The following is a 24,638-nucleotide window of genomic DNA, read 5'->3' as shown; positions in this document are numbered from 1 at the left end:
CAAAGGATTATAAATCATGCTGCTATAAAGACACATGCACACGTATGTTTACTGCAGCACTATTCACAAAAGCAAAGACTTGGAACCAACCCAAATGTCCAACGATAGACTGGATTAAGAAAATGTGGTACATACACACCATGGAATACTATGCAGCCATAAAAAAGGATGAGTTTCATGTCCTTTGTAGGGACATGGATGAAGCTGGAAACCATCATTCTAAGCAAACTATTGCAAGGACAGAAAACCAAACACTGCATGTTCTCACTCATAGGTGGGAATTGAATAATGAGAACACTTGGACACAGGGTAGGGAACGTCACACACCGGGGCCTGTCACGGGGAGGGGGGAGGGGGGAGGGATAGCATTAGGAGAAATACCTAATGTAAATGACGAGTTAACGGATGCAGCACACCAACGTGGCACATGTATACATATGTAACAAACCTGCACGTTGTGCACATGTACCCTAGAACTTAAAAGTATAATAAAAAATAAAATAAAATAAAATAATAAAAATAAAAAAAGAAAGAGCTTTCCCACAGCTATTGTTAAAGAAATGAGCAATATACCATGAGCTATTCTTACACTGATAGCTTTCAATTTTTTACTCATGTATTTACTTAAATCAGTATGGACTCAAGGATTACTACTGTATTCAATAGATTGTAATCCATTATGAGTGTTATTTATTTTGGTGTTCAATTGTCCTGGGTTTGGTGAGTAGGAGGCTCCTTTCAACTGGCTTCTGTGTCTTTTGTTTTTTTTTTTTTTGAGACACAGTCACACTCTGTCACCCAGGTTGGAGTGCAGTGGCACGATCTTGCCTCACTGCAACCTCCACCTCCCAGGTTCAAGCAATTCTCCTGCCTCAGCCTCCTGAGTAGCTGGGATTACAGGCATGCACCGCCACACCCAGCTAATTTTTGTATTTGTATTTTTATTTTTTTCTTTCTTATTTTATTTTATTATTATTATACTTTAAGTTTTAGGGTACATGTGCACAATGTGCAGGTTTGTTACATATGTATACATGTGCCATGTTGGTGTGCTGCACCCATTAACTCGTCATTTAGCATTAGGTATATCTCCTAATGCTATAATTTTTGTATTTTTAGTAGAGACGGGGTTTCGCCATGGTGGCCAGGCTGGTCTCAAACTCCTGACCTCAAGTGATCCACCATTCTCGGCCTCCCAAAGTGCTGGGATTACAGGCGTGAACCACCGTGCCCAGCCTGTGTCCTTTGATGTGTCCCTATCATTCTTTGGGCACTTCCTTACTTTCTGGCACAGCAAGATGCTCCAGGCTCATCTTTTCCTGTTCCCATTCTGGAATCAGCCACTTCTCCAAGGAGTTCCTATTAGTGAGAATGATATTTAGAAACTAATATGTGGATGATAGTTGTGCTCACTGTTCCTGGGGTCTCACTGCTTCTAGACCTTCTCAGCAGACAGAATTGGGAAACGTGCACTCCTGTGTACAGACACATCTATATCTATTTCTACATCCATACATTAAAAACAATCCATTGATACTGATACTTCCAATTGCAGTCCAACGCACTGAGGGTTGACTTTTGGCATTCCTCTTTCCATCTTTATAATTTCCCTCTCCAAAGGGATGAAATTTGGCTCCCATTATCCACAATTTATTTCCGTATTTGCTCAAACCTGGAATACACATAGTTTCAGAATCACTAATCCAAACCACTGTGAAAAACCAGCCAACCAACTGAAGTTTAATATTAGTTCACAGTTATTATAATCCCTAGCTTAAGGGTTTAGGGTCAAAATGTCAAGTTCAAAGGTTACTAGTGTTAGTTCTCTATCCCTCTCCTATCCCCTAAGGCATGGTCACATTATTCAATTGAAATACATTTCAATTTACTTGTTTTGCATTCTTCTTTTTTAAAATCTTGTCCAGTTTATTTATTTTTTCGAGTATGTGAAACATTCACATGTTCTAACGGTCAGAACTACATAAGAAGGTATACTCAGAGTCAGGCCTCCCCAACACACACCTGCCTTCCTCTATTCCCCGCTCCTCACCTGTGACATGCCTTTCCCATCTACCCACCCATAACCAATTTCTCTGCTTCAGGTTTCTCTTTCCTGTGTTGTTTCCCCAGTAGAAATGAGCAAATAAGGGTATTTTATATCTCCTTTTTTCCAGAAAAAGTAAGCGTATTAAGGATACTCTTGCATTTTGCTTTTTTTCTATTAACAATATATCCTGGCAATCACTGCATGTGAGTCATAGAGGTCTTTCTCATTCTTTTCTGAAGATGGAAAAAAAAGTGATGTGGCTCCATTGTGCGAGTGTATCATAATGTATTCAATCACACGCCTCTGCACAGGCATTTCGGCTATTTCCAATATTCTACAATTACAAACAAGCTTCAGTTAATAATGGTATATATGTATTTTCATATATTGTTGGAAGTGTGATGTACATAGTTTTCTTAGACATTGCCAAAGTCCCTTCAAAACAGTTGGATGAATCTGCATTCTCATTAGCAAGGTATGAGAGGGCGTTTCCCCACAGCCTTTACCAACAGAACCTGTTGTTATGTTTTTTAAATTTTTGCCAATCTGGTAGGTGAGAAATGGTACCTCAGTGCAATTTTAATTTGCATTTCCCTAATTATGGGTAAGGTTGAACATCTTTTCATCTGTTTAAGTAACTCATACATATATTTAAAATTTGGTGAATTGTCTGTTTCTTTTCCTCATTTTCTATCCCATTTTTGGTCTTTTACCCTATATTTTTATGGTTTAAAAAATAATTTTAGGGATATTAGTCCTGTCTGTAATGTATGTTGCAAATATTTTCTTCCAGCTTGGCTGTCTTTTGATTTTCTAATGATGTTTTTGACCATCTGAAGGTGTTTTTCCTTTTTATGACTGAGGCCCTACTGACTTGAGATGCCACCTGCATCATACTAAATTTCCACATGTACTTGGGTCTATGTCTAGCCTATTTTATTCTACTAGCCTGTTTGTCTACTTATGAGCCAGTACTGCACTGTTCTAATGATACAGGTTTTAGGGTATGTTTTAATGCTTGACAGGGCTAGCTCCCTTGGTAGCTTTTCTTTTTGTGGTGTTTTCCTATCCTTTAATGCATACCTATTTTTCCACATCATCATCACCTTTAAAAAGCCTTCAATAAGTGTGTTAAATTAATTCGTATTTATTGATATGACCAATATGTGTGGTCTCAACTTGGTCATATCATTCTATAGTTATGTGTGTAATATTTTCAGTGTTTCTTTCTCTAGGTGATATTTTCTTTGCTTGTTTATTTATTTAGGTCTACATTTTTGTTCTCACGCTTACCCAATAGATGACAGGAACATCACTTTCCCCAGGTTGTGGCAATTAAAAATATCTCTAGGCCTTGCCAGATGTCTGCTGGGAGGCAAAAATCACTCCCAGTTAAGAACCACTGTCCTAAACCAAGCAATTCCACTCCTAGGAGTAGATCCAAGAAAAACTGTAGCCCACGGGTACTATGGAACACGAACAAGAATGTTCTGAGCAGGACTGTTTATTTGCTTATTTTATTCTTATTTTTTTGTGGGTATATAAGAGTTGTATATATTTATGGAATACATTAGATGTTTTGATACAGGCATGCAATGCGTAATAACCGTATCATGGAGAATGGGGTGTTTTTCCCCTCAAGCATTTATACTTTGTGTTACAAACAATCCAATTATACTCTTCATTATTTTAAAATGTAAGAGCAGGACTGTTTATAATAGAAAAACAGAAACCCAGAAATAAATCGAATGACCATTGATTGAAAAATGGATAAATAAATTAGTATATATTCTGATAATGGAATATTTCCTATCAGTGAAAATGAATAAGCTATAGCTAAACCAACAAATTGAATGAAATTTAGTAAAAAACACAAAATGTTCAGTGAAAAATTAAGTCCCTGAAGACAACATATAATCTCTTTAAAATAAATTAAGTTAAAACCCAGGGAAAATTAAAGAATAAATTTAGGAATATGCATATATATATGGTGAAGCATCCCCTCCAAAACAGGAGAAAGAATGATAAACACGCCGGGGGACAGCAGCTCCTGCGGGGGCGGTGGGGGGCAGTCCCAGGCAGCACAGGCTGCCAATCATGCTCCAGCTCCTGGTCCAGTTCTATGTTCAAAGATGTCCACTGCACTATAAATAAACCAATATGAAAGGGCCATGCCTGCGTTAGTGATGACAGTGTGTCATGAGTCAAGGGTCATGATGAATCCAAATTTGTACATCTGAATTTAAAATGACAGGGACACCTCACTAAGCAGGGAGCCCTCCTCCCAGCCTGTGAGGCCCAGACTGGTATCTCCTGCTTAGGTGGTGTCAACTTCTCCCTTTCTTCCCTTCACTTCTGTGCTCTGGCCACCCCGCTTCTGTTCTTCTTAGCTTTATCACCATCTGACATCATTTTATCCAAGTTGCTGGTCTCTTGTCCATTTTCTATGCTACAGACAGGCTCCGTGAGGGCAAAAACTTCGTGTGGTCCATGCCGAACAGTGCCTAGAACTATGCCTTCATCTCCAGGGGCTCAGTGAGTATTTACTGAATAAATATGAACGCCTTAGTAGCATATCTCATAAGCCAGTTTGACACTAGAGCTGGGACTTACCAAAAAGGCCAGCCTTCATCAGAACTCCAAGGGCACAAAGGAGTTCTCAAAATGTACTCCACAGATTACCTGAGACTCAGCTGAGATGCCCAAGAAACACAGCAGTGAGAAAAGGTAGAGCTCCAGGACGCCACCGTCCTTCCCCTCACTCCCTGCTTCCCCTCTAGCCGTCCTGGCCTCCTGGGTTCCCCAGAGCTGCTGAATTGGAATTTCTGTACTGCCTGTCAAGAATGTGCATTTCCCACAAACTACGCTGGTGACTCTTAGTCCTTTTCAAGCCTGAGCACTATTGAACTCAGTGGAGAAATCAAGGCCCCAAATAATTAAGCAGTCTAGCTATTCAACAGTCTTTCCTACCTCAAAGAACTCGGGGTGGAGTACAATGAGATAATGTTAGTCTAAATGGTTGAAAACAAGATGTGTCATTCACAAGCAGGGTATGAATACGTTATGGAAATTGAAGGTTGGTTAAAATGTCGATTTAGAAAGACTGATAAATGAGTTTCATCCTTTGCAAATCAAATAACATCTAAATAAACATGATAAAATACCAAGATATATTTTCAATGTCATGGTTGAAGCTTTTTTCTTTTCTTACATTTTTCTACCTAATAGATCAGTCAAAAATTGTAAATTAATATTTTAAATGCCGAGAGAAGCCAGCAGCTTGTTCCAGTCTGATTCAGTTAAGCTCTTAAAATATTTTGACTGTTCGAAGAAAATTAATAATGGGATGTTAGGCGGTAGATTAACTGACACTAAATATCAACATAGCTAGATTTATTTTTGGATAACTGTGCTCATCTCTTCAAAGAACGGAAACAAGATTTATTAAATCATGAGTTATTAATTTACACAATACCAAAACAGCCCCGAAACAGAGCAGACAGCACCACAATGTATTTAAAGATTATGCAAGAGGCTGCAAGTTTAGATTTGACATTAGCTAGGGCTTGGATTGTATAGGCTACAGTCGATTACCTAAGGCTTACAAGGACACGAGAAGTTAAGCCAGTAACTGTCTTGGCAATTTCAGAATCAAATCAGTCACAAGTGTCATTCCTTCTCCCCTGAGTAGCCAAAGAGCAGATCCCCATTTCTGCCAATATGGACAAACGGATACATATGAAAGTCAAAGATGCTTTTATTTCTGCCATTCATGTATTCATTCAGCAAATGCTGAGTGCCCATTTGTCCTTCCTCCCCTCCTCTCACCCCATCTCCTCTCCTAAGAGTGAACTCCCTGTGGGTTCACAATTGTGAAGGGGCCTCCAGCATGTGCTCCATATCAAACACAGTCCTCAGGCTAGGAGGTGACTACTCCTAAGGTTCTGATTGGCCCCGAAGCCCTGGTGCTTCCAGGCCAACAACAAAAAGCTGGTTTGGCTTTAGATAAGCCAAGCTGAAATATACAGAGGGCTCAAAAAGTGCCAATTTGGTAGTCTCCCCCTCCCTTTTCCCTTTTTATACTCTGAAGAAACTGTCGATGATGGACTGAGACTCCCAATTACAGATTGGACCTGCCACGAGGGACAAAGGCCAGGGTTGCTCCAGGCATGTCAGGAGCTTCTTGGCAGGGACTGCTTGGTGAAGGAGGAAGCCAAAATGGGATCACCAAAACCTGCCTTTTGTCCATAAATTGCCTGAAGTCCAGTGACTTCATGCTGCTTTCCCATGCATATGCACAAACAACCCCCAAGCCCTCTACACTCATATACCAAAAGCAGATGAGATTTAGAACAACAACAAAATCAGTGGAATGTGTTACTGTAGAACCAAGGCTGTTTAACAGGAGCCGCTCTGGACACCCATGTGGGCACTGCAACATCAGGTTTCACAACTCAGGTGGCTCTTAGGAAAATGCCGTCTTTCCCTACTGATCACAACACCTCCCTGCTCCTCCAGAGAGGAGTCTGCACTGGCTCTGTGGCTTGGGCTAACGCTTAAAAATGTATCCTGAGGTGGGTGGAGCAAGATGGCCAGATAGAAGCCTCCCCCGACCATCCCCCGTGCAGGAACACCAATTTTTAACAACTACGCACAAAAAAGCACCATAATAAGAATCAAAAATCAGGTAAGCAATCACAGTATCTTGTTTTAACTTTATTTCACTGAAAGAGGCATTGAAAAGGGGAGGAAAGACAGTCTTGAGTGACACCACCCCTCCTCCTTCCTCCAGCAGCTGCCAAATGGCCTGGAGAGGATCTGCACACTTGGGTGAGGGAGAGCACAGCGACTGGGGGACTTGCCATTGAACTCAGTGCTGCCCTGACACAGTGGAGAGTAAAGCCATGCTGGGCTCAGCTGATGCCGTATCCACAGAGGGAGTATTTGGACCAGTTCTGGCCAGAGAGAAATCACCCACCCCAGTGTGGGAACTTGAGTTTCTCAGCAAGCCTTGCCAGCGTGTGCTAAAGTGTTCTGGGGTTCTAGGTAAACTTGAAAGGCAGTCTAGACCACAAGGACTACAATTCCTAAGCAAGTTCTAGTGCTGGGCTGGGCTTAGAGCCAGTGGACTAGGGCGGCATGTGACCCAGGGAGACAGTAGCCTGTGTGGCTAAGGGAGTGCTTGCGCCACCCTTCCCCCAATTCTAGGCACCACAGTTCACAGCAATGAAAGCGACCCTTCCTTCTTCTTGAGGACAGGAGAGCGAAGAGTAAAGAGGACTTCATCTTGCATCTTGGACATCAGCTCAGCCACAACAGGATAGGGCACCAGGCAGTCATGAGGCCCCCATTCTAGGCCCTAGCTCCCAAATGATATTTCTCGACACCTTGGGCCAGAAGGGAATCTGCTCCCTTGAAGGGATGGACCTAGTCCTGGCAGGATCCATCACCTGCTGACCAAAGGGCCCTTGGGCCCAGAATAACCAACAGTGACACCCAGGTGGTATGCCGTGGGCCTTGGGTGAGACTCTGAGACGTGCTGGCTTCAAGTGAGATCCAGCACATTCCCAGCCGTGGTGGTTCTGGGGAGAGACTCCTTCTGCTGGAGAAAAGCAGAAGGAAAAGTAAAGGGGACTTTGCCTTGCCCCTTAGGTACCAGCTTGGCTACAGGAGGGTAGAGCACCAAGTGGGCTCTTGGGGTCCGAGTCCAGGCCTAGGCTCTTAGATGGTATTTCTGGACCTGCTCTGGCAGAGGGGAATCCACTGCCCTGAAGGGTGAGTCTCAGGCGTGGCAGCATTCACCACACCTGTATGGTGAGTGTAAATTAGTACAATCACTATGGACTTTTCACTGACTGAAGGGCCCCCGGACTTTCAGTGAACGTTGGCAGTGGCCTGGCAGAACTCCCCACGGACCAGTGGTGGTGGCGGTCACTGGGAGAGGCTCTTCTGCCTGTGGAAAGGGGAGGGAAGAGTGGGAAGGAGCTCAGCTGCAGTAGAATAGAGTACCAGCTAGATTTCTAAGGTTTTTGACTCCAATCCCTGGCTCTCAGACAGCATCTGTGAACCCACCTGGGACCTAGGGGAACTTGCTACCCTGAAAGGAAGGACACAAACCTGGCTGGCTTCCCCATCTGTTGACTGTAGAGTCCTAGCACCTTGAATGAACATAGGCATAGTGGTTACAGCGAGCCTTGGGCAAGACCCAGTGCTGCGCTGGCCTCAAGTCTGACCCAGCACAGTCTCAGGAGTGGTGGCCACAGCGGTGTTTGCATCACCTCATCTCCAGCGCCAGGTGGCTTAGCACAGAGAGAGAGAGGCTCCCTTTGTTTGGGAGAAAGTAAGGGAAGAGAACCAAGTCTCTGCCTGGTAATCCAGACCTAAAAAATAGCTTTAAAGGGCAAATCTAAGAGTTACTGGTCTTAAAGAGGAGGTAGAGAAAAAAGACAGGGGCAGAAAGTTTATTCCAAGGGGTAACATCAGATCACTGTCCAAAACTAGAGAAAGACAGCAACATTCAAGTACAAGAAGGTTATAGAACACCAAGCAATTTTAACCTGAAGTAGACTACCTCAAGGCATTTAATAATCAAACTCTCAAAGGTCAAGGATAAAGACAGGATCCTAAAAGGAACAAAGCAACAGAAAAGAAACAAATAACATAGAGTGGAGCTCCAGTCCATCTGGCAGCAGACCTCTCAGTGGAAACCTTACAGGCCAGGAGAGAGTGGCATGGCATATTTGAAGTGCTGAAGGAAAAAACTTTTACCCTAGAATAGTATATCCTATGAAAATATCCTTCAAGCATGAAGGAGAAACAAACACTTTTTCAGACAAACAAAACCTGTGGGATTTCATCACACCAGACCTGTCCTATAAGGAATGCTAAAGGGAGTTCTTCAATCAGAAAGAAAAGGATGTAAATGAGCAATAAGAAATCATCTGAAGGTACAAAATTTGCTGGTAATAGTGAGCACACAGAAAAACACGTAATATTATGATACTGTAATTGCACTGTGAAAACTACTCTTAAGTAGAAAGACTAAACAATGATCCAATCAAAAATAATAACTTTTCAAGATATAGGTAGTACAATAGGACATAAAGAAAAACAACCAAAAGTTAAAAAGCGGGGCCACGAAAAAGTGTAGAGTTATTATTAGTTGTCTTTTTGCCTTTTGTTTGTTTGTTTGTTTATGCAAGCAGTGTTGTCATCAGTTTAAAATAACAGGTTATAAGGCTGGGCGCGGTGGCTCATGCCTGTAATCCCAGCACTTTGGGAAGCCAAGGGGGCAGACTGCTTGAGCTCAGGAGTTCAAGATCAGCCTGGGTAACATGGTGAAACCTGTCTCTATCAAAAATACAAAAACTTAGCTGGGTGTGGTGGTGCGGATCTGCGGTCCCAGCTACTCGGGAGGCTGAGGAGGGAGGATCACTTGAGCTCAGGGGGCGGAGGCTGCAGTGAGCCAAGATTGTGCCACTGCACTCCAGCCTGGGTGACAGAGTGAGACCTTATCTCAAAAATAAATAAATAAAATAAAATATAAATGAATGAATAAATAAAACAACAGATTATGAGATAGTATTTGCAAACTTCATGGTAGCCTCAAATTAGAAAATATACAATGGACACACAAAAAATAAACAGCAAAAAGTTAAATCATACCACTAGAGAAAATCACCTTCACTAAAAGGAACAAAAGAAGGAAGGAAGACCTCAAAACAACCAGAAAACAGCAAAATGGAAGAAGTAAGTCCTTACTTATCAACAGTAACACTGAGTATAAGTGAACTAACTCCAATCAAATATAAGTAAACTCTCCAATCAAAAGACAGAGTAGCTGAATAGATAAAAAATCAAGACCCATTGATCTGCTGCCTACAAAAACAGCCTTCACCTACAAAGATACATACAGACTGAAAATAAAAGGATGGAAAAAGATATTCCATGCCAATGGAAACCAAAAGAGAGCAGGAGTAGCTATACTTACACAAAATAGATTTCAAGACAAAAACTGTAAAAAGAGACAAAGAAGGTCATCATATAATGCTAAAGGGGTCAATTCAGCAAGAGAATATCACAATTGGAAATATATATACAACCAACAATGGAACACCTAGATACATAAAGGAAATATCATTAGAGCTAAGGAGAGAGACAGGCCACAATACAATAATTTAACACCCCACTTTCAGCATCGGACAGATCTTCCAGACAGAAAATCAACAAAGAAACATCAGACCTAACCTGGACTACAGAACAAATGGACATAATAGATATTTACAGAACATTTCATCCAATGACTGCAGAACACATATTCTTCTCCTCAGCACACAGATCACTCTCAAGGATAAGACTACATGGACCATTCGCAAGGACAGACCATACGTTAGGTAAAAAAACAAGTCTTAACACATTAAAAAAAAAACTATAAGAATATCAAGCATCTTCTCTGACCACACTGGAATAAAATTAGAAATCAATAATGAGAGGAATTTTGGAAACCATACAAACACATGGAAATTAAACAATATGCTCCTGAATGACCAGTGGGTCAATTAAGAGATTAAGAAGGAAACTGAAAAATTTCTTGAAATAAATGATAATGGAAACACAAAATAAAATTGGCAAACCTTTAGCCAGACTAATTAGGGAAAAAAAAAAGAGAGAAGATACAAATAAAATAAGAGATGAAAAAGGAGACATTACAACTGATACCATAGAAATTAAAAGGATCATTAGTGGCTACTATGAGCAACCACATGCCAATACATTGGAAAACCTCGAGGAAATGGATAAATTCATAGACACATACAACCTACCGAGATTGAACCATGAAGAAATCTAAAACCTGAACAGACCAATATCAAGTAATGACATTAATGCAGTAATAAAAAAGTCTCCCAGTAAAGAAAAGCCCACGATCCAATGGCTTCACTGCTGAATTCTACCAAACATTTAAAGAAGAATTAATACCAATCCTACTCAAAGTATTCCAAAAAACAGAGGAGGAAGGAATACCTCCAAACTCAGTTTATGAGGCCAGTATTACCCTGATACCAAAACCAGACAAAGAAACAACAAAAAAGAAAACTATAGCCAATATTTCTGATGCTTATTGATGCAAAAATCCTCAACCAAATACTATCAAACTGAATTCAACAATACATTAAAAAGATCATTCATCATAACCAAGTGGGATTTATTCCAGGGATGTAAAGATGGTTCAACATACACAAATCAATTAATGTGAAACATCATATGAACAGAATGAAGGACAAAAACCATGCGATCATTTCAACTGATACTGAAAAAACATTTGATAAAAACCAACATCACTTTATGATAAAAACCTTCAAAAATCTGGGTATGGAAGGAACATACTTCAACATAATAAAAGCCATATATGACAGATTTACAGTTAGCATCATACTGAATAGGGAAAAACTGAAAGCCTTTCCTCTATGATTTAGAACATGACAAGGATGCCCACTTTCATCCTTCCATAATACTGGAAGTCCTAGCTAGAGCAATCAGACAAGAGAAAAAAATAGAGGGCATCCAAATTGGAAAGGAAGAGGGTCAAATTATCCTTGTTAGCAGATGATCCGATCTTATATTTGGAAAAACCTAGACTCTGCCAAAAAACCATTAGAACTGAGAAACAAATTCAGTAAAGTTGAAGGATACAAAATATACAGAAATCAGTAGAATTTCTATATGCTAAGAGTGAACAATTTGAAAAAGAAATAAAAAAGTAATCCGATTTAACAATAGCCACACATAAAATTAAATACCCAGGAATCAACCAAAGAAACAGAATTGAGAAATAATGAAAACTCTCATAATGAAAACTATAAAACTCTCATAATGAAAACTATAAAACACTGATAGAAGACATTGAAGAAGACACAAAAAGATGGAAAGATATTCCATGTTCATAGGTTGGAAGAATCAATATTAAAATGTCCATACTACCCAAAGCAATACACATTCAATACAAGCCTTATCAAGATACCAATGATATTTTTCAAAGAAATAGAAAAAAAAATCCTAAAATTTATATGGAACCACAAAAGATCCAGAATAGCAAAAGCTACCCTGAGCAGAACAAAACTGGAGGAATCACATTACCTGACTTCAAATTATATTACAGAGCTATAATAACCAAAACAGTGTGGTACTGGCATAAAAAGACACATAGATCAATGGAAGACACTAGAGAGCCCAGAAGCAAATCCATACGCCTACAGTGAACTCATTTTTGACAAAGGTGCCAAGAACATACATTGGGGAAAAGATGTCCCTTCAATAAATGGTGCTGGGAAAACTTAATTTCCATATGCAGAAGAATGAAAGTAGATCACTGTCTCTCACTATACATAAAAATCAAATACAAATGGATTAAAGACTTAAATCTAAGACCTCAAACTATGAAACTATTACAAGAAAATGTTGGGGAAATTCTCCAGGACATTGGCCTGAGCAAAAATGTCTTGAGTAATATCCCATAAACATAGGCAACCAAAGCAAAAATGGATAAATGGGATCATATCAAGTTAAAAAGCTTCTGTACAGCAAAGGAAACAATCAACAAAGTGAAGAGACAGTCCATAGAATGGATCTGCAATATTACTGAATTTGCAAACTACCCATCTGACAAAGGATTAATAGCCAGGATATATAAGGAGCTTGAACTCTACAGGAAAAAAAAATCTAATGATCCAATTAAAAAATAGGCAAAAGATCCGAATAGATATTTCTCAAAAGAAGACATACAAATGGCAAAAACCCAGTGAAAATAGCTTTTATCCAAAGACGGGCAATAACAAATGCTGGTGAGGAGGTGGAGAAAAGAGAACCCTTGTATACTGTTGGTGGAAATGTAAATTAGTACAACCACCATGGAGAACAGTTTTGAGGTTCCTTAGAAAACCAAAAAATAGAGCTACCATATGACCCAGCAATCCCACTGCTGCATATATATCCCAAAGAAAGGAAACCAGTATATCAAAGAGATAGCTGCACCCCCATGTTTGTTGCAGCACTGTTCACAATAGCCAAAATTTGGAAACAACCTTAGTGTCCATCAAGAGGTGAGTGGGTAAAGAAAATGTGGTACATATACACAACGGAGTACTACTCAGCCATAAAAAAGTACAAGATCTTGTCATCTGCAACAACATGGGTGGAAATGGAGGTTGTTAAGTTACGTGAAATAAGCCAGGCACAGAAAGATAAACTTCGTTATGTTCTCATCTATTTGTGGGAGGTAAAAATTAAAGTAATTGAACTCCTGGAGATAGAATAAGGATGGTTACCAGCGGCTGAGAAGGGTAGTTGGGGTGAGTATGGGGGCAGGATAGTGGGGATGTTTAATAGGTACAAAAAGTAGTTAGTAAAAATAAATAAGACTTAGTATTTGATAGCACAACAGGGTGACTACAATCAATAACAATTTAATTGTACATTTTAAAATAACTAAAAGAGTATAATTGGATAATTCATAAAACAAAGAATAAATGCTTGAGAGGACAGATATCCATTTACCAGGATTTGATGATTACACATCACAGGCCTGTATCAAAGTGTCTCATATACCCCATAAATATATACACCTACTGTGTACCCATAAAAATTAAAATAAAAACTTTCAAAAAAAGTATCCTGGCATATGCAAGAGAATGCTCATGCCAACATTATTTATAAAGCAAAATTGTAAACAACCCCAACATGCCTTGGCAAGAGAAAGAATAAAGTGTGGACAGTCACAGGATGGACATTAGATGACAATGATCAAACTGCCAGATACGACCACCATCAGGGATACAGCTCAGAAACAATATACATAGTATGATACTATTTTTACACAGCTCAAAACTCAAGGAGGCATTATTTAGGGATACAGGCACATGTGGCAAACTGCATTTTAAAAATGAGAAGGGGTGCCTCTCAGGGTGGAGATGACCACGGGTCGGGAGGCAGGGATTGGGGAGGAGCCATATTGTTTATATTCTATTTCTCAAATCGAGTGATGAGCTCATGGGTTTATCTAAGCTTTATAATTTACATATACATTACATATATTCTTTAGTATATATCAAATTACATAATTTAAAAATTTTAAGAAAAAATTGGCCAGGTACAGTGGCTCATATCTGTAATCCCAGCACTTTGGGAGGCTGAGGCAGACGCATCACTTGAGCTCAGGAGTTCGAGACCAGCCTGCCGTCTCTACAAAAAATACAAAAATTAGCCAGGCATGGTGGCACACACCTGTGGTCCCAGCTACTCAGGAGGCTGAGGTGGGAGGATTGCTTGAGCCCAGGCGGTTGAGGCTGCAATGAGCTGTGATCACGCCACTGCACTCCAGCCTGGGTGACAAAGTGAGACCCTGTCTCAAAAAAAAAAAAAAAAAAGAAAGAAAGAAAGAAAGAAAAAATCACCAGCCTAGTGCCTGGTAGTCCAAATCTTACTTGCCACCAGCATGACCTGTCCTCAGAGACAAGAGGAGGACAGCATCCTGGAGGCTTGGAGAGATAGGGATAGGTGTCCCCGCAGCCACAGGAAACAACTGCCTCCATTTCCTACTTGTCAGATGAGCACAGTTGGTGCTACCCACCTTGAGGGCCACAGTGAGGACCAGATGAGGTAAGTGCTGTGTAAGCCACAAGACTCTGTCCACATAGACGTTCACTGTGCCATACAGACGGCTGGTTCCTCTAGGGAATTACTTCCCCTCCACTCCTTGCAGTTCTGTGGGGCTGCCAAGGCCTGACTCCCCCATCCTCTGGGCTCAGGGCAAGGAGCAACTGCAGGCTAGGCCAGCAGGAGTGTTCTTCCCAGGTTGTATGCACAGGGATGGAAGGCAGTTAATACTGCCTTCATTTGGGCCATGGGGCCCCCTAAAAAACGTTGTCCTGATCTTGTTCCTGACATGCCTGGAGCTACTCTGGTTTTTGTCCTGTCGGGCAGGTCAGATTAATCACTGAGTCTGATGCACCTGGCACCATCAAACAGCAAAACCAAAACCAACTCTTTCCTTTTGTAAGTCAATCAGAGTTTCTGTTGACTGCATTCAAGGAAGCCCAGCCAATTCAGGAGGAAATGCCGTTTTATTTCAAAAGCACAGGCACAGTTCGTACATTTGCCGAGGGAGGTAAAGGAAGGTGTCAGCTGAGACTGCTCAAGTGCACCCTGCTTCAACGGCCTCTTAACTGGTCTTTCCCCATCAGTCTCGCTTGCCCCCAAAGCCTTCAGGAATACACTGCATTCCAGAATAAATCAATTTATTCCAGATTCATCTCCAGAAAACACTTTTCGGGGAACAGGTGACTAGCAGTAGGTAGTGGGGGAGGTGGCATCTGTTGGTCCTGCTCCCCCTCCAGATAGGAATTCCCATCACCCACCTCACGATGGATGTGGTAGCAGTGAATAGCCTAGAGATTTGCCATCTCATAAAATTCCAACTTTTAATAGTAAACGCCAAATGCAGGCATTATGTTAAAAGTATGATTAACCCCATGGCCCATGGCAATCTGATTCTGAATCAAATCACCTACCACTGGCCCTGTAAGTAAGCACCAGTTTCTGTGAGTTCCTGTGTTGCTGAAGACAGGTAACAAGTAGGCACCTAGATCCACGTGTCTGAATTAGCGGGGGTGGATGGGTGTTAGTGGTAGTAAATAAACAGGGCATATGAAATGTGATTCTTGCCTTGAATTGAGCCCCTAAACTCTCTCATCAGTCTATTAGGACAGAAGCTCCATGGGAAAGCAGGCGAGGTTGACCATCACTGTGAAATACATGCCTGCCTTCTCAGGTGGAAGGAACTCATCTGTGTGGCCTGTTTGCCTGGAATCCTGTTCCCTCTGCTCATTCCCTTCAACGCCAAATCCCACCCTCATTATGAAATGGGAGCTCAATGACCCAGAAATAATTTGAACAAACCTATTTCACTGAGGATGCATTCATTTTTATCTTCATTAACTCTCTGGGGCCCTGTCAGGTATGCTGAGAGCAGGGTTTATGTTTCAACTGCTAGGGGTATCTTAAAATCTGGGCAATTTGTACATTTAACTGAGGCAGACTTTTTTTTTTTTTTTTGAGACAGAGTCTCGCTCTTTTGCCCAGGCTGGAGTGCAATGGCGCGATCTCAGCTCACTGCAACCTCTGGAGGCAGACGATATTTTGTGTTCTGTAGACAGATGCATTTTATATGAAGGAAGCTGTTTCCCTTTTCTATGAAAAAAAATCGCATTATCTCCTTTTCTTTATGTTTTAACTGAAAGAAATTTTTTAAGTATTATGTTATCCAGGTGAATGTCACTAATTTTTTTTCCCCACAAATGAAGTAACAAACATTTAACAAGCCCAGATCTTTTCCTGTCTTAAGACCAAAACACACATGCACACACAATGCTCCCCTAAGATGAACGGCTGGAGTAAATAGTAACTCATCCTGGGTGACTGGCTATTTATAAGATTTCACACAAGTAAAATGCTAAAATACGGGGAGTTCACACTAGGCTCCAAAGCAGCAACAGCAGAATAGATGGAAAAAATACCCAGTCCTGAACCTTACCTCCCTGATGCCCATCGAAACCATCATTCTTATTCAATAAACTCTGCTTTTTATAAAATGTGGTGGTTCCTCAAAAATCTGTGTTCAGGGAAGTATTCTTCAAGCACATACAAGTATTATCACACAGACCACTAGAAAAGCTTCTCATCATTGAGGTCTCTATGCCTTCCTAATTAATAACATAATCTAGCATTTCTATCCCACTGTATTTCCAAAACACACCTGTCTTTGGTGAATTCATGCAAATACAAACATCTTCTAGGAGATTATGAGGCGACGTGTTCAGAGCAAACCATAATCAGAAACAGCAAAACCAGAAGTCATCAGTCACAAGTCTCAGAACACTTTCTTCAAATACATAATATTCTGGTTTTATATCAAGAGAGTGTTTTCTTTTTTTTCTTTTTTTTTTTGAGACGGAGTCTTGCTCTGTCACCCAGGCTGGAGAGTGCAGTGGCGTGATCTTGGCTCACTGCAAGCTCCGCCTCCCAGGTTCATGCCATTCTCCTGCCTCAGCCTCCCCAGCAGCTGGGACTACAGGCACCCACCACCACGCCTGGCTAATATTTTGTATTTTTAGTAGAGACGGGCTTTCACTGTGTTAGCCAGGATGGTCTCGATCTCCTGACCTTGTGATCCGCCTGCCTCGGCCTCCCAAGGTGCTGGGATTACAGGCGTGAGTCACTGCACCTGGCGAGAGTGTTTTCTTTAGCAGGATCCAACAGTTGAGCATCACTATTGTCTACTATACTTCTTTGGGGAAAATAGAAAACAGATTCACCAAAACATTGGGAGGTTGCATTAAGTGACTTAAGGTGAAATGGTCTTACAGTGTCTTTCCTCTCTGGTTAAGTCTTACATGGGGTCTGAAATTTTGTTCAAAAGCAAGGTTTCAATGTGCAGAATTCTTAACCTACAGAATGCCAGTAAAGAAACTATGTTATTCACTATCAAATTGGAATTTAATCCCCATTCTCTAGATCCTACAACACAGGACCAGAGAGTTAATTGTGAAGTCCATTTTTTCCCCCAACATCCCTACAAATCAGTCAAGCTGATCTTACCAGAAGCATTGCTGATGTTCCATTGGGTCTGGATAAGTGGATGGACATTTCAGGAAACATCCTGTCAATGCGGCTGATCACATCATCAACATATCTACGTGGGAAAAAAATACACATGTGTGAACTACAACTCCAGTTAAGAGCTACAGATTAATAGTATTCAAAAGACATTGCTTTTAAATGTAATTTTAAATCAATATAACACATTTTTAAGAAGGCAAATAGAATTAGAAACCTTTTAGTCTTTACCTCTGTATGTCCAGATAATGTGTTTTTAATGCTAGTTCTTGATTTTTCATTTTAAGGCATGACTATTAATCTTCTTCTATAGGAGGTCAGAATTTAGCTGTGTCACCTGCTGGGCCACTGGACTCCAACAACATGGCCCCCTCCCTTTGTCCTTCCAGTCCAGGATGGCAGCAGTGTCCTGCTGTTGCGCACCTCCGGGCTGTCTCACTGTCTAATCTGGCTTCTCCTTTGAATCACTGGAATAACCAATTCCCAGGATTAAATTCCTTCCTTTTTTTTTTTTTTTTTTTCTTTGAGACAGAGTCTTGCTGTGTCACCTAGGCTGGAGTGCAGTGGCGTGATCTCGGCTCACTGCAACCTCTGCCTCCCGGGTTCAAGCGATTCTCCTGCTTCAGCCTCCCGAGTAGCTGGGACTACAGGTGATCCCCACCACACCTGGCTAATTTTTGTATTTTTAGTAGAGATGGGGTGTCACCATATTGGCCAGGCTGGTCTCGAACTCCTGACCTCATAATCTGCCCGCCTCGGCCTCCCAAAGTGCTGGGATTATAAGCATGAGCCACTGTGCCCGGCCAATTCCTTCTGTTTTAAATACCTGAAGTCATTCCTGATCTCCTGGTTGTGCTCTAATTCAAGTTATATCACAATTTTTACTTAAATCAGTAGTCTGTGATTATATTCTAAAATCTCTGCATATATTTTTAATAGCTGAGACACATAGTGGCTCATGACTACATTTATTTACTTATACAGCTTTCTGTTTTCTTACATTTCTATTCTGTCTTCTCTTTTTTTCTTTTTTTGAGACTGAGTCTTGCTCTATTGCCCAGGCTGGAGTGCAGTGGTGCTATCTCAGCTCACTGCAACCTCCGCCTCCCAGGTTCAAGCGATTCTCATGCCTCAGCCTCCCAGGTAGCTGGGATTACAGGCACCCACCACCACTCCAGGCTAATTTTTGTATTTTTAGTAGAGATAGAGTTTTACCATGTTGGCCAGGCTGGTCTCGAACTCCTGACCTCAAGTGATCCACCTGCCTCAGCCTCCCAAAATGCTGGGATTACAGGCATGAGCCACTGCACCCAGCCCTGTTTTGCCTTTTCATTTGATTAGTTTTCTATGTATCTGTTACAGTTTTATTCCTAAACTCTCTACCTGGCTCTTACTCCAAACATATCAGGCAAGCTATCAGCTTCATGTTTTCCTTGGAGATATCCCACCAAAAGGGAATCCTCTATTCTTATAGCGCAGATGAAACCTGTATCTCTTAAGGTTTTCAGTGACATTAAGGACTTAGCATGAGAACTGGCACATATAAAGGACTCAAAAATTTTAAGTGCCCTGATTGATAGTTCTACCACTTACACCATGGGCCAATTCTGCAAAAATGCCCTCTCTTACTGGGATAAATTCTCCCCTACAGTGGTAGCGCATTGTGAAGACATCAGCCCATAGCACTAAGTAGGGTCTGGCTCAGGTCCTTTGAGAACAAAATCATACAAGAATTTGTGTTCACCATCCAATTACACTGGACACAAAGAGGATGTATAATATAATAGCTGACATGTAAAACTATCTATTAAGGATTTTACATTGGATTTCATATCCATTGGCTACGACAAATTAAATTACATGTCCATTAAGTCAGGGACATATAAAAGGTATATTCTCTTGGGGTAAGAGGGAGATTAGTTCTCGGTTCACAACATGAAAAGATTTTAGTTTGAACCTGGGGCTCATGAAAGATAGCAGAAAACATAATGCCTTTTGTTAAAAAGCGAACACACACGCCAGCTCTGAAAGTCAGAAAGTGACCCTACCTATTCTCTAAGGAAAGCCTATCAGGTTTTCCTTACAGAATGTTATGTCGAGTTTTAAAACTTTAAGCTGAAGAAGGAAGGGGAAAAATTAGAGAGGGCCCAGTGGTAAACAACGACAACAGTAAGAAGACTGCAGCAGAGATGAGTGAGAAGGCGTGGAGGTGCACTGAAGGGTATTTGCTCCTGGAGAAAAGAAGGCCAAGGGAGACTTTGATATTCTTCAAGTACATGAATGGCTTTCATGATCTCAGTACCAAACAGCATCTCCCATCTCTCAAAAGCACCATACCGTGAGGATATGGCACCAAAAAGTGAACTTGCTCAGAAAGAATGACAGGCGTTTCTTAAAGGCAAGGCCCCATTCTGCTGAATTTTTTTTTTTTTTTTTTTTGAGACCGAGTCTCGCTCTGTCACCCAGGCTGGAGTGCAGTGGCGCAATCTCAGCTCACTGCAAGCTCCACCTCCCTGGTTCACACCATTCTCCTGCCTCAGCCTCCCAAGTAGCTGGGACTACAGGTGCCCGCCACCACGCCTGGCTAACTTTTTGTATTTTTAGTAGAGACGGGATTTCACCATATTAGCCAGGATGGTCTTGATCTCCTGACCTTGTGATCTGCCCACCTTGGCCTCCCACAGTGCTGGGATTACAGGCGTGAACCACCGTGCCCAGCCTCTGCTGATTTTTTAATAGTTTAATAAACAATCTTTCCTGGATGGCTAAGACACAGGTTGACCACACATCATCTCCCGTGGTTCCCTCTAGATTTACAGCATCATGACACACAACCTTGGATCTAAGCTTAAATGCTACAAAAGGGGTGAGAAGTGAAGAAAGGAGGAAATGAACTCATTTTTCATCATTGCCTGACATTTCTTGAAATGGTGAAGGCACATGACAAAAACATCATGCCCAAAGTTTATACTGGTCACTGGAAACATTTCTGCATGTATATACTTCTTCTCTAAATCTATATGTGTGGTTTAAATCCAGTTTCTTCCGACTCAGCAGGAAGCAAACATCCACTGTCCTGTGTAAATGGAGGTCATTGCTAAGTATATGCTAATGGGGAGGAGGATAGGCGATGTCTTCTGAACTGATCCTCAATCAATAGCCATCATAGCTCTGGACAGCAGAAAGCAGATGAATATGCAGATCTTCAGCACAAAGGTAACATCATAATTTGCTTTCCATTGTACCTTTCACCTTGAAGGCGTCAAGATACATTCTGGAAAACTAGTCTCCTTAGGAGGCTAGAAAAACAAAGAAATGAGGTGGGTTAAGTGATGATCCCAGGTCAAGCAAAAAGCCAGAAACCAAGCTCAGTGTGTAGATTTCTAGAATTCCATGCCAACTACCTAACTTTGCTTGCTTTTAGTAAGGGCCAGAGTTCTAAATGGGCAAACAAATGTTCCTGGCCATTTTTGATTCCTTTATTGATGAGATTTTTACCTGTAAGAAAAGGCAATGGCAGAAGAAAAATAAGTTCCTAGGAAAAATATCTGCAGTTGGCACAGGTAAGTAAAGAGATCTGGGTGGGTTTTGTTGTTGTTGTTTTGTTGTTTCTTCCCCAACCCGTGACCTCAGACAAAGCTCAGCAAACTCAAAGACTGTATGAAGCAAAATGGATTTTCAGGAGATTGTTTTCCATTCACATGCCTAACACAAAGGAGATGCAAATTTCTTTTCTACAGGTGACATTCTGTATTTGCCAAAAGGGGAAAGAGAGAAAGTCAGCTGCATTTTTAGCTGAGGAAAACAATGTCTAAATTCTCGAGGCAAAAATCAAAACATTTCATTTTCAAACAGACCCAACCTTCGAAACACAAATCAACCACTAGTGACTTGACAGAAATAAGGAAAGCTTGGAAGCTCAAATTAAAAATCTAGAGACAAAAATGACACTCTTTCTTGTTGAGGGAGGGGGTGTTGGTATGGGAGGTGGTCTCTGGCAGTACTCTCTGAGTGCTGCCTCCCGAGACGGTGAGCACGGCTAGCGTCTGCAGCGGGCTCTGCAGTGCGGCGCCCCACTTTGAGAGCAGGGCTAAGGACAGGTAGGAACAGCGTGCTCCCCTCCTACACTTCCACCATATGTTACACTCTGTTCTGTGGCAGAATCAAATTACTTTAATTTTTACCTTTGGAATATAGGCAAACAAGCAGTAACACAGCAGTGGTGACTAGTTTACACTTGAGCAGACGCGGCGCGGAAAGACATTAATTTAGTGCCAAATTGAGCAGTGAGTCACAATTTGCACATATCTGTCAACCTGTTAACAGGGTAATAACTTGGAAAGACTGCTGTTCCTATTTACATTACAGAAGGCTTTCGAAAATGGAGAGCTGCTTGGTTCTCCTTTTTGAAGTATTTGGTCAATGAGCCGGCTTGATGGTCCAAGAACTGGGCTAGAAACACAAACTTCTAGAAATTACAGATTCAAGTCAAGGTATGATCCATAACTTCAGTATGTTCGGATAGAAAACGAACTTTTAAGCAACCAGAGCATTCTGTTTCCCTGCCCTTTGCCCTAGCTGCGGTAAGACTCTCAACGGTTTCCAATCCACTTTTTTCCAGCACAACCCAACCATCTCTTCCAGAAGGACAGCTTCAGTCTCAACTGCCTCAACATCTCCACTGCATCAGAAACAATCCCACCATTTTCAAATGGCGAAAATGGATTTCAAGAGCCCTATACTTTTGTTCACTTCTAATTTTCTTCAAGTAGCCCAGCTTGCTCCTTTCAATGGCCTTAGTCCGAGAATTAAAGAACACCAGGACCTCAGAGGTCCTCTCATCCAGTGTCCCCAACAATTTACGGCTTGAACAGCATCTCCAACAGGTGGTCTGCATAAATACCCCCCATCGCCACCTCATGAGGCAACCCCTTGCATTGCCTGACGTCTGATTGTTTCAAATCCACTTACTAGTATCTGCACCCAATCACCCTACTTTAGCCTTTAGAATGACACACAAATATTTCCTCCAAAAACTAAAGGCTTTCTGGGGTCCATGAATGGACTTTATAAAAGACTGTTGGGTTTTCTGATTTCTTTCATCAGTGGTTTTTAGTCTTTTTTTTTTTTTTTGAGATGGAGTCTCGCTCTGTCACCCAGGCTGGAGTGCAGTGGCGCAATCTCAGCTCACTGCAACCTCCACCTCATGGATTCAAGCAATTCTCCCTGCTGCCTCAGCCTCCCAAGTAGCTGGGATAACAGGCACCCGCCACCATGCCAGGCTGATTTTTGTATTTTTAGTAGAGACAGGGTTTCACCATGTTGGCCAGGCTGGTCTCGAACTCCTGACCTCAGGTGATCTGCTTGTCTCTGCCTCCCAAAGTGTTGGGATTACAGGTGTGAGCCACCACGCCCGGCTGTTTGTTAGTCTTTCTTGGGTCACAGATCCCTTGGAGAAGGTATGAAAATTAAAACACATGTCTGTACAACATTTTATATACAATCTTCTGCAGTTCATGGACCTTTAAAGTCCATTCATGGATCCCAAGTTAAGCCTCCCTGCTTTAGCCCTGTTCTAGAACTGTGGTCCCTGGTTTGCTTTTTTGTTCTTTTCTGAATGGTTAACTTTCATTTTTCAATAAAGCTACTTTTATTTACATATAAATATATATAAAAATAATTTTATATAAAAATATTTATATATATATATAAATATAAAAATATATTTGTTGCAGCCCAGAAGTGAACATAACTGAAATGGCATAGGGGGTACAAAGAATCTACTAATTCTCATCATCTTTAAATCATGTTTCTGTGATAGAGCTGCAGGCTAGTTTTTGTTTATTTATTTTTTAATTGACAAATAAAGATTGTATATATTTATCATGTACAACCTGTTGTTTTGAAATATGCATATATTGTGGAACAGTTAAAGCAAGCTAATCAGCACATACACTGCCTCACATATTTAGCATTTTTGTGTGTGTGTGGTAAGAACACCTAAAATCTACTATCTTAGCAATTTTCAAGAATACATTGTTATTAACTACAGCTACCATGTTATACAATAGATCTCTTGAATTTATTCCTCTTACCTACTTGAAATTTTATATCTTTTGATCAGTATCTCTCCCCAACCCCCATGCCAAGCCCTTGGTAACTACCATTCTACTCTGTACTTCTATGAGTTCAACTTTTTTAGATTCCACATAGAATTGAGATCGTGGCCAGGTGCGGTGGCTTATGCCTATAATTCCAACACTGGGAGGCCAAGGCAGGAAGATGGCTTGAGCTCAGGAGTTCGAGATCAGCCTGGGCAACATGGCAAGATCCTGTCTCTAAAAAAAAAAAAAAAAAAAAAAAAAAAAAAAAAAAAAAAAAAAAAAAAAGTTAGCTGGGTGTGGTGGTATGTACCTATAGTCCCAGCTACTTGGGAAGCTGAGATGGGAGGATTGCTTGAACCCAGGAGTTCAAGGAGGCAGTGAGCCATGATTGTGAGACTGCATTCCAACCTGGGTGACAAATCAGACCCTATCTCTTAAAAAAAAAAAAAAAAAAAGCGATCGTGCAATATTTGTCTTTCTGTCCCTGGCTTATTTTATTTAATATAATGTCCTCCAGGTTCACCCATGTTGTTGTAAATGACAAGATTTCCTTCTTTTTCAGGCTGAATGGTATTCCACTGTGTATATACACCACATTTCTCTACTCATTCATCCACTAATAGACAGTTAGGATGATTCCACATCTTGGCTATTGTGAACAATATTGCAATGAACATAGGGATGTGGATGTCTCTTTGACACACTGACTTCATTCCTATGGACATATACCCAGTAGCGGAATTGCTGGGTCATATGGTAGTTCTATTTTTAACATTTTGAGGAACCACCATACTATTTTCCATAATGGCTGTACTAATTTA

General features: G+C 41.1%; 1 protein-coding gene across 5 annotated transcripts in view; it reads right to left on the bottom strand.

Annotated features, from left to right (window-relative positions):
* MED27 (mediator complex subunit 27) overlaps positions 1-24,638 on the bottom strand; it is a 217,687-nt gene that overhangs the window by 59,825 nt on the left and 133,224 nt on the right. For 4 of the 5 annotated variants that reach the window (XR_010148555.1, XR_010148556.1, XM_016961905.3 and 1 more), the window contains one exon: positions 17,696-17,789. Coding sequence is in view for 3 of the 5 variants with exons in the window: in XM_016961905.3 (XP_016817394.1) it covers positions 17,696-17,789 (94 nt within the window). In the remaining 2 variants the exon portion in view is untranslated. Of the gene's footprint in view, positions 1-17,695; positions 17,790-24,638 lie in introns of those variants that run through there. The other variant, XM_054659204.1, reaches the window with a different exon arrangement.

This window comes from Pan troglodytes, chromosome 11 (assembly GCF_028858775.2).
Source record: "Pan troglodytes isolate AG18354 chromosome 11, NHGRI_mPanTro3-v2.0_pri, whole genome shotgun sequence".
NCBI classification, from domain to species: domain Eukaryota; kingdom Metazoa; phylum Chordata; class Mammalia; order Primates; family Hominidae; genus Pan; species Pan troglodytes.
Note: the sequence above shows the minus strand (reverse complement) of the source record. Positions and strands in the feature narration are given on the sequence as shown.